Here is a 10,799-nt window from a genome sequence, read left to right on the forward strand (position 1 = left end):
GGAGCTCAAGGCTGGTGTGGCAGGGTTAAACGGCTGAAGCAGCCTCATCGAGGGGAAAAGGCAAGGTGTCACCTGCAAGCACCCATGGCCAGGGCTGCAGGAGGTGAGGGGAGGGAAAGGCCACTACAAAGCACCACTGCGCTTGCTCTAGGGAGAGCTGCTTGTTTGCACTACCAATATTGCTACCCCTGCTGCAAGCACCCCAGGGTGGGGGAAAAGCACTGTGCTCACAGAGGCAGGCTGCTTCCTCAGTGCCGTGCCCTGAGCCCAGTGCCTCCCACGCTGTCCCCATCGCACCAGGGCCTGGGACACCTCAGGGTTATTGCTGTGCAGCGTGGGGACATGTGCATGCACCCTATCAGCTGAACAGCCAGCGACTGCCCCAGCCACCCCCTTTCCCAGAGCTGACCCCCAGCCCGCCGATCTTCCAGAGACCAATTTGAGCCACAACGCTGAGCGAGAGGCACTGGGGTCCTGCCAGCTCTGGGCAGGGCAGGGAGCATCACCAACACACGGCCTCCACTCAGCTCAGCCCATCCTTGGGAAAGCTGGTTGTGGGCTATAAGCTGTTCGTCTCTCCCACCGCCACATTGCCCAGAACTGCAGGAAAAGTTCAGGGCAAGCACAGTGCCAGGCCCTGCCTGACTCTCCAAAGGTACCCGAGCCAGGCAGAATGTGGTACAGCAACCCCGTTCCCCTCCTCTCCAAGATACCCCTCCAGCCAGGATGTAATTTTTCCCCCCCTCGAAAGGTAGCATAAAATGGTCACAGTGTGAATGTGCTTGACCTTTTGTCTTGGACTAATCTAATTGTGTCGTCTTTGTGTAATCAGCCGGTAAAGGTCAGTGCTGTATTTAACATGGGGGCCCTTTAGGTACTGAATTTGCCTTGCAGTGAATTAACTTGATTATATTTCTTTCAAATATGTCAGAGACCAGGTCAGTTTAACCCCCTCTGTGCTGCCCAGGCCCACCCCTTTGTTTCCAATTCCAGGAGGTGGCACTGAGGAACAACGTGGTCAGAAACACACACATGGGCTCCCTCCTGCTGCAGCCATGGCCACCACCACCTCCACCACCACCACCTCTCACACCTTCCCAAGAAGAGAAGTCTCAAGGGAGAGCAAGTGTCTTGTGAATCAGCCTGAAAAGTTTGCAAACCAGGACACTCCGGAGCACAGGGAGGGATGAGATTTCAGACCGAATACAGTAGGGGAAAAAAAAAAAAATTCAGAAGACTCCTTTTGCAAACATGAACCTGTCTCAGTGGAACACTTCCTTACGACTCCATATTGTCACAATCAAACAGGACATTACTCAAGTCCAGATTAACGTGTCGCCTCTGCCGTTGACAGATAAGGTGTTCTCAATATCCTGCAATACATTATACATTTTAGAAAGTAAAGGTCTGTGCCACTACCAGGGCAGTATGTCTGAGGCGTCGGGGATGCCACTGTGTGGAGACAGGCAGCTTTTACCAGGCAGTTCAGCTCAGCTCAGCTGTGCCAGGGGACTGCACAGAGGGGAAAGCAACCTCAGCTGATCCCCAGGCACACCCTTGGCCCTGAGGCAGCGGTGAGGGGCTGGGCAGCCTGCCTTCACAGGGGCAGGGAGGAGAGGTTGGCGATTCACATCCCGCAGAGGTACATGCACAGAACATTGTCACAGGGCTCGCAGTGGAAGAACCCCTAGGTCTGGCTTTCCTTTCTCAGCACTGGAAGTAGGGTATAAAACCACCCCTTTTCTCTTCAAACACCTCTCTCCTTCCCAAGCCTCCTGCTCCAGGCAGGATACTGCTTGACTCCAGGGACTTGGGCAGGTCATGGCTCATCATCTCAAGATTGCTTTCCCCACTTGCTTCCCTCTGCTGAGCAACCCTTACAGGGCTGTGTCTAGAAGGAAAATGCCTCAGGACTTGCAGCTGTACTGGCATCACTGTTGCTGCCCTAGAGCAAGCTCCAGTCACCCAAAGCCTTGCTGCTTTGGTCCATGGTGGCACTCGCCTCAAGCCATCTGCCTGCATGCAGGATGTAGAAAGCCCTGCTGACCCCACCTATAGCACCAAGAACACTGTCCAGCACAGGAGACAAGCCCAGAGAGCAGCACTGGGACTTGGGGGGAACAGGCGTGCTGTGCTCCCTTGGACGTGCACGCCTGGAGGGAGAGCAGGGCAGCATCCCCAGCGCTTGTCAGGGCATCTGCGTTGGAGACCTGAGTGCTCCCTGTTCTGCCCCCCCAACCTTCCTTCTCACCGAGTTGGGGGTCAGTGGTGCTCCTACTACATCAATGATCTGGTCCTTGGCATCTCCCTTGCCCTCGTCGAGACCGAGCCCTGCCTGGCCATCTGGATGGGTGCCTTCCACACTGAGGGGGCCAATACTACCAGCCTTGGCCAGGGCCTCATAGCGGTGCCGTAACATCTGCAGCTCATATTCGCAGTTGGCAAAGGCTTGCTTTAGCTCATACAGCAGCACCAGGTCACTCCGCAGCTCGTTGAACATCTGCACGATCTCTTCTGTGGGCATAGGGTTGAGATCTAGGGAGAAAAAGGAGTTCTGTTAAAGACCCAGACCTGCAACCCTACAACAGAAGATACCTAGATCTGGCTAGAAGATCCCTAGTCCTGGCTGCTCATTCACTCTCACAAAGATATGCCAGGAGCCTCACTCCCATCACATGCACCATTAGCAAGCAGCATCCCTACAGGTTGGAGACCTGAATTGCCAGGCTGTCCTTTGGCTCTGACCAAGGACTAAGGGTGAACTCAGCAGGATGATGGAAGACGCAGATCAGACTGGATGGCTGAACCTTGCTACCCACCAGGTCCTATGAAGGGAGTTCAGTGACCTGAACTGCTTGTAGCAGAGTCTGGCAGATCACCTCCCCACACCATGCATTCTGCTGCAGCCCATCACACACGCACACAGAACCAGAGAGAGCTGCATGTTCTGGAGAAGAAAAGAATAAACCTCTGGGCATTTGTCCCGATATACAGCAGTGGCCCCCTGTCCGCAGGGCTGCCGACACGACCCCTTCCTGCTAGCACCGTGTTCACCCACACATAGCGCAGGTGTGCTTCTACACTCTAAGGCACAGCAGGGCTGGAGTACCCGGATGCCCTCAAGATACGTGTGTTTTGTAAGGCAGGAGGTAGGGAGCCAGGAACCCCTCCTTAGCCTCGTGGAAAGTGAGCTCTAAGCAGCATTCACATCCTTCCCCAAGGCTTCCCTAGCAAGCAAAGACGGTAACTCCCTTAGTTTTAAAGCAGGAAGGGGAAACCACCCTGGTTGAGCTGCTTTCACCAGCCACAGGAGGTCTTCAGAACTGCACACAGTCTCTTGAGACAACATATCAAGCCATAAAGCAGTTGGCCAAAAAAACTAACAAGAGTTAACAGAAGTCAGCGCTGGGAGCAGGCTCAGTAATCTCTTGTAAATCACCAATAAGGCTTTTTTTCTTCTCCTCTTCTTCTTTTTTTCTTTTTCTATTTTTAAAAATCCCCCCAGCCACAGTGGGGGGAAAAGGGACCATCAGGTGTCTAATCAAGGGGCACTGCGTGCTGGGACCTGTAGTACCTAGAAACTGTACCCACTGCATGGAGGGCAGCAGCTAGCCATGGGCTGCACTTCTTCCCCTCTAGCTACAAGAGGGTATTGTACATGTTAAGTGAACCCTTCTTTCTGCCGCTAAGACACTGGAGTTGAAGAGTGAGGGATGTGTGTTTACTCGCCTTTCAGCAGAGATGCTCCAGATTTTCACACAGCATGCAACCTATAAAGGGGGGATGAACAGTCCCAGACGCATTTTGGACTTGCCACTGTGAGCAGTAAATTAAGGGGAAACGAAGCTTAAAAGCAAGACAGGGCAGCCCTGAACAATGCGCGTGCCGTGGTCACTAACACACTTAGAAGTACCTCTCCCGGCAAGGCTGAGATTTGCCTTCCTAATACTGTGCTGCCTCTCTTGATGGTTAAAAAGGCCCAAACAAGAGAGAAACAAAGGCTCTTTTAAAACATTTTTCTACTGGGAGGAAAAAAAAAAAAACCCTGTGCATCTTGTTCTGGCTTTTACCCTCTCTCTCTTTTTTTTTAAACACATAAAATATTTTAAAAACCATTCACATACTGTTATTCAAGAAACTGGCTGTATTACTAGGGGAAAAAATAGCCCATCTCGAGAACAAAGGCTAGCTCTGTGTGTCTCTTTCTCTCTCGCGTGCCCCCTTTACTCACCTACTCCGAGTTCCATCAACATCTGCTCCAGGGCTTTAATCTTCTTCTGTCCCACCGAGCTTGGCAGTTTCATCTGGAACACAAAGGTAACAGAGCCACACAGCTCAGAGATAGCCCTCACTCACAGCCGTCTAGTTCAAAAGGCAAGAGAGCTTTTCTTTTTATAGTGCAGGGGGAACAAAAAAAGAAAGGGAGAGAAAGGAAAATCAAGTGGTAAGAGAGGGAGACAGGGGCTGAAAGTTTTCAGACTAGGTCCGAGGGCAGGTATTGAAAAGCCCGGTCGTGAGGGCTTTTATTTTCTCTCTCGTGTGTGTGCAAGACACGCTGTTTTACAGTTTCCATGTGTCACTGAATTAACAACAAAAGTTCTTCTTGGCTTCAAACCCTCTCCCGCGGTGCCCAGCCCATCAAAGGGCTCATTTACACAGCGGCTAATGTGCAATGCTGCCCTACTTTATTCGCTTTAGCCGGCCTGATTAGACTCATGCGCTAACAGACTCACTTCTCCTTTTACCTGCTGAGCCCCAGACCTGTGGGATTCATTTACAGAGCAGGCTTTATAACAAAGGGGAGAGACAGAGAGAGCACAGTTACTTGACTGGCGGAAGTGTGAACACACATTTACATCGGAGCTAAGGGGCTAGGTGAGAGAGGAAGCATCAGATGTGAGCTATGAAAGGGAATAGGAGCTGGCCAGGAGAGGAAGAATGCATACACTTAGCAGGGTCCTTCCTCTGCATTCATTTGGGCTCTAGCAGGAGTGCTAGCTGCTCAGACCAAGCATTTATTAGATTACAAGCAGCACAAACGCAGCTGGCACAATATGGCAGGGAGAACAGGTTTCCAGACCCTGTGGATATATCCAAGAACAAATGAAAGCACTTTCCTTCCTCAGCAATGCTAGAGGACAGACCAGGAAAGAAATGATCCTCAACACCGTAGTGTCAAACCTTACTGCACACAGTCGTAGGCTGTCCTTCCACATCCAGCCCCAGGAAGGTAAGCTCACACCTCCACCCAGAGACCACCATCACCAGCCCAAGCTGCCCAGCAGGCCACGGAAGAGCCAAGAAGAGGTGAGAGCACCCTGCAGCCATCCTGCACACCACACATCAGTGGCCCCAACCTTGGCCAAACCAACCATGAGCCTGCAACACTGGGCTGGGAATGACCTGAAGGAAGAGGCATTCTTTATTCCACCTTAAAACCGGCCTGTGAGATGAGCTCACCGGAGGTGCCCATGGTCACCTTACTTCCCAGGAGCCACAGGTTGAAGTTCCCCCAAAACAGACAGCCCAACATCAGTCTCCCAAATTAGGCCCACCTTTTCCACAGCGTTCACTACCCCAACACAAAAATTACAAGAGACACCATCTGGAACTTCTTAATTCCTTCAAAGGCAGGAGCACTGCACGCACGTACCCAAATGGTGAAAGCACTAACCTTAACTCAGCTATGGCTGAATACGTCCCATCAGCAGCTCCACAGCCCCAACAAAGGACCTGCTGGGACAACCTGCCCTCTGCACAAGGTTTCAGCCAAGAAACCAGAGTACAGACAGCACAGAGCACCCCAGGGGAAGAGGCCTTTCACAGTATATGCTAAGAAGCGCCTCGTCCTTTTGCTAGATATTACCGCCACAATTAAGACCCCAGCAAAGGACCAACAGGACTAGCAGGGGAGGATTTCTAAGAAACCAACCTGATACAGAGGATCCAAAAGGAGCACTAGGGAGAAAGGAAAACCTGCCCTCATGTAAACAGGTAGAGACCAGAGGACAGCTCTGTCCTTTTTTATACCCTGAGGGTCTTTGGCTCAAACCTGGGGTTTCTACATAGCGGTGAATTTCATACTTCAGAGACTGAATCTTTACAATTGACCACAAAATGATTGTTTTAGCAGAAGAAGGGCTGCCAAAGGTATCAGGTATTTGGATTTCAGTCAAGTCTTTGGTTCACAGTCTTAACTTGAGCAGAACCTTACTAAAATAGGTTTTCCCCAGGAGCTCTGCTGCACAGGCTACCTGCACAGGCTCTGCTGAAAAGCAGCAGGACAGGGTAGAGCCCTAAGATAAGGCAGCCCAAAGCACTGGGACAGGAGATGGTTCTGTCTATTTGGTGGGTGCCATGCTGCAGCTAGTAGTGGGATGCCAAAGAAGGAAAGGTCGCTTAGCGCAGCTTAGCAGGAGACAGAATGGTTAGACTGGAGAAGCAGGAGACAGAATGGTTAGCATGAAAGCAAGAGGCCTTGGTCCAGAGAACTGTTGTGTTCCACAAGGAATCATACAGAACATTTAAGATGGGCAACATACCCGCTCTGCCTCAGCTGGGGGATGTATGGGCTGACCTAGTCAGACCATGCTATCCTTAACTTGTAGGACACAAATGGTTAACAGAGCCCAGCATCTCCTCACTGAAGAGCTCTGGACACACAACACTTATGTCATTATCACAGCCCTGAGAGTCTGTCTTCACCCCTGCCCCTAACACTGACAACATGGTCTTTCTAGCTAAAGGCAGGATTCGTTCTGTTAAACACCAGAGGGCAAAAGCATGCTGGACTTCAAGCCCGCTTCAGGAACAAAGGACAAGAAATAGGAAAAGTTCATGCTTGGCTAGGCTAGGTCAGACAGGAGGTCTTGGTCTGTTGGTTAGAGGACGAGCACAAGCTTTTCTCCTGGGAGGCTTCCACCAGCTCAAGGAACTACTGGCAACACAAACCATTAACCTGGCAAAGCCTTCAACTGTGACGTTGCATATGTCCTGCTCACGTCCCACAGGAGTCTGGTCAATGAATACCGAGCCAAGGTCTTCACTGACACTCCTGAAGATTAGAGGATGGAGCAGGGAGAGGGAGGACAAATTAATTTAACTTCAAAGAAAGGAACTCTAGAGATGCTCAGGAGGAGTGGGGCTGTGAGTTTAGTTTAAAAACACATCAATTAGGCTTCCTTTTAATTCAGGCAGGAGGATCTGGCCTGCAAACAGGAAGGCTTCATTGGTTTCTCAAAGCAAGAGTATATTTTAATTTTACCATCATTAAGAAAATGTTATGATTTATGTGGCTGCTGTCGGACTAATATCTTTAGAATTTAGCTGGCTAAGCCAATTCATCTCTAAGACTGATGAAGGCTGATTGCTCTCTATGCAAAATGTATTAAAACTAAATGAGCAGTCTATTACTCAAATGCTGTGATAATCTGTTAGCCAGGGTCCGTTAGCTGGGCTGCCTTGTTGCTGGAGAGAAGCGTTCATGCCCTGTACAGCTCTGATAAGCCCAAGCTTACTTCAGCAAGCCCTTCTTTGTTTTGGTCTTCTAAGTAGATGTCCAGAGATGCACCAGAGTGCTGGAAGTGACCTGCCCTCATTCCCTAGGAATGAGGCAATCCGCAGGGACCACAGGTCCCAGGCAATGGCACAGAGAACAGCTCTCTGGCTTGAGATGGGTGCGCTGGGATATGTGGTTTCTGCAGGCTGTATCTCTGTATTAATGAAAACACCACTCAAGGCAATCTCATTGCTTACACCATGGCTCCTGGGATGTTCTTGGTGTTGTCATGGATCGAGTCCTCCGCAGGGGCTGAGGAAAATTATGTTCCTCGGAGAACTCCAGTGAGCAACCACAGCTTCCGAGGTGAATGGCATTTGCCCTTTTCTTTCCTTCCTTATACTAGACTATTATTGTTATTTATTATCTTTAAAGTCCCCATATAATAATAATACCTGGGAAACAGATTGCTCCCGTCAGAAAACTGATTAGCCGGGATTTTTGAGGTTACTATATTTTGGATGCTCTTCTCCTTTGACAGCCTCTCCCTACAGCCCTCTTTGCAACACCAGCCTGCACCTATAATTACACCAATGCTGCTTTTGATTTAAGGACTGTAATCCTTTGTCCTTGCTATAAACAACCTGCATTAAACACATGAACTGTGTGTACCAAGAGAAAAATAAATAAAGAGCTACAGAAAATTGTGTGAATCAACGCTAGGAAGCCACAGTACACCAGAGCCTACCTATGCAGAGAGGAGCCTTGCCTGATCCTGGGATACACAGCCTCTGCCGGCACGCGCTTGGCCTGAGAGGCACGGAGTACACTGGTACTGAGCCGCTCTGCTCTCCGCTGAAGGAGGAGAGCATTGCTCAGGAATTGGGCCATGCGGCTTAAATAGATAACAGAGCATCCACTGCACTTTCACAGCAGGGGTTGAGTGACTGGAGGGTGGCCCTGAGGAGTTTGATTTCTATGGAGGGTCTCATCGTGGAGTACCCTTGAGGTTTTGAACATTACAGCATTTTTATTTAATGTTAGAGACATTCTGCCAACAAAACCTTGCTAATTCACACTAATGACTAGGAGACCTACTGCAAATTAATTGCTAATTGGCAAAATTCATTAAATGAACAAACATGATAAGAAATAACTGAAGATACAGCCTCCCCAAACAGACTTGGTTCATTTATTTTTGTGTGCCATTTGGTTTTCATGATTTATGCTAATACTTTTAAGCTTAGTTGTAAATGTATTTGAGTGTATTTTGGAGGAATAATGAAATCTAAGTAATAGCAGAACCTGCAACACAATCCCCTGTTATGTCTTACAGCATCACCACCTGGCAGGTAGAGACTGCCATGGGGATCTGTGCTAGGAATGGAAGAGGTCTGCAGGACCTACAGACAGATTCAGCCAGGTCCCAGATGTGACTATATCTATGTGGTCATCTTAAATGCCCTGCTCTCAATTTATCACTTTCTTCATAAATGCTCCATTTCTGGTGCTCACAACTTTTTAAAAAAAAAAAAAAAAAAAAAAAAAAAAGCCCACTTTTGTGCTGAAACCCTTTGTTTGGTCTATCACCAAAATACCAGTGTTTTTAAATTAATCAGTGGTTATTTGCATATTTCACATGTACCCTCCCTGATGCTGCACTTCATTTTAATTCAATTTTGAGACAACCTTTTCCTTAAACTCAGCCTTTGCCAACCCTAAACAATATGACTGTCCTAAAACCATTAATCCTAAAAACTCCACACATCTGACCTGTGTCTGTACAGCTATAAACTGTGGTTTTATGCACCGGCACCAGTATTGTTGTTCAGCATTATAATACATCTCACTGACATTGAAAACCACCTTCTTCATGGATTTCAGCAGCAAGAAAACTTTCTCATTAGGCACTTTCTACATGGATATCTTTAAAGTACTGAATTGCTTAGTGGGTTTCCAGGAAGGAGTGCTAAAGTTTCAGATGAATAATGTTTTTTGCATTTTCTGGCTTAAGATGGGGAAAGAAGGTCAACCTTTCCTCGGCTGCATGGCTCTACTCTGCAGGAGCGGAGAGCCTCCATTCCTGCACAGCTTTAAGACTCAAGGAAGGCAAGAGCCATATTAAGTCATTTAGCCTCAGAGCTCTGGAATTTAAAAAAAAAAAAACCCAACAGAGAAATTCAATTTCAGATATGAACGTGCACATTTCTGGAAATTTGAAGTGCTCAACTGCTCAGAACTGAAGTGCTACAATGGAAGGCAGATGGGCAATTGCAATGGATATATGCAAAAGTTAGAAAAGTTTGAAATTGCGCAGGTATTCTCTGCCTCAATGAACATACATGCTTCCCCCTGGCCCAGCTTACAGCCACGGACCCTATGTCTTACAGCAGTGACTGCTGATCTGCCAGACTAAGATTTAGGACAGATAAAAGTAAAGAGTCATATCGCTATGCCATCTCTACCATGCTGTGTAACACATTGAACACACAGCAATCACTCTGGGATGGCACATGACCATCAACTTGCTCCCTCAATGAGGCTTAATGCTGAATAAACCAATCTTTTAGGAAGAAAACATTTTTATATTAATTTATGCAAATGGTTGCTTCAGGGTTTTTTTGGACTGAAGTTAGACATACCTCACAAATTCCCAAATCAATTGTGCAAAAACATAAACTCGGTACTTGAATCCTCCTAGTAAATTAAACGAGCTTTACTTGTTAGAGGAATATACCTAGTGAAAGCTTTGACAAGGGTGAGGGAGGCCAGCAGACCTCGGAGAAGCCCACCACACTCAGGCATATGGCAAAGTAGCTGCTCACTGATCCTATAAACATTAATGCCTCATTATGCATCTATAGCACTGATTCAAGGGGGTAAAGCTAAGAGATACTTCCTAAAGACACCAAAGGTCCTGGAGCATCAATGTCTCGGTATGATGAGTTTTCACCAGTGCAGGTAACAAGGTCTTCAAGATTTCTACACTCTCCCACCCTTTACTCCCTAGGAAGGGGGTACAGATTGCTTTGACCCAGCACCAGTGGCCTAAAATGAGAATGACTTAGAATCCACACAAATGATGGCTCATAACCTGGAAAGAGTCAGCTTCCTCCCAGTTTGACATAGAGGTTGTGACAAGAAACAAGACACCTGAGAAGACAAGAATTCACACCTTGCCAGGACTGCCTGCCATTTAGAAGATGGTCATCTTTTGGCAAGTAAAGTATTATCTGCCACTTACCAGTCCTGAGATTTCCTTGCCTTTAAATGCATTTTGCTTTAAATATAGTGCAAGCCT

At 48.1% G+C, this 10,799-nt stretch overlaps 1 protein-coding gene across 1 annotated transcript in view; it reads right to left on the reverse strand.

Annotated features, from left to right (window-relative positions):
• Positions 1–1,238: 1,238 nt before the first annotated feature.
• Positions 1,239–10,799, reverse strand: part of DMAP1 (DNA methyltransferase 1 associated protein 1) — a 28,952-nt gene continuing 19,391 nt past the window's right edge. Inside the window, exons 8-9 of the mRNA XM_035893529.1 lie at positions 4,232–4,304; positions 1,239–2,535 (exon numbers count right to left, since the gene is read on the reverse strand). Coding sequence (XP_035749422.1) covers positions 2,189–2,535; positions 4,232–4,304 — 420 coding nt within the window. The 3' untranslated portion in view covers positions 1,239–2,188. The remainder of the gene's footprint in view (positions 2,536–4,231; positions 4,305–10,799) is intronic.

Source organism: Egretta garzetta, unplaced genomic scaffold, assembly GCF_000687185.1.
Source record: "Egretta garzetta isolate BGI_Z169 unplaced genomic scaffold, ASM68718v1 scaffold75, whole genome shotgun sequence".
In the NCBI taxonomy this organism is placed as follows: domain Eukaryota; kingdom Metazoa; phylum Chordata; class Aves; order Pelecaniformes; family Ardeidae; genus Egretta; species Egretta garzetta.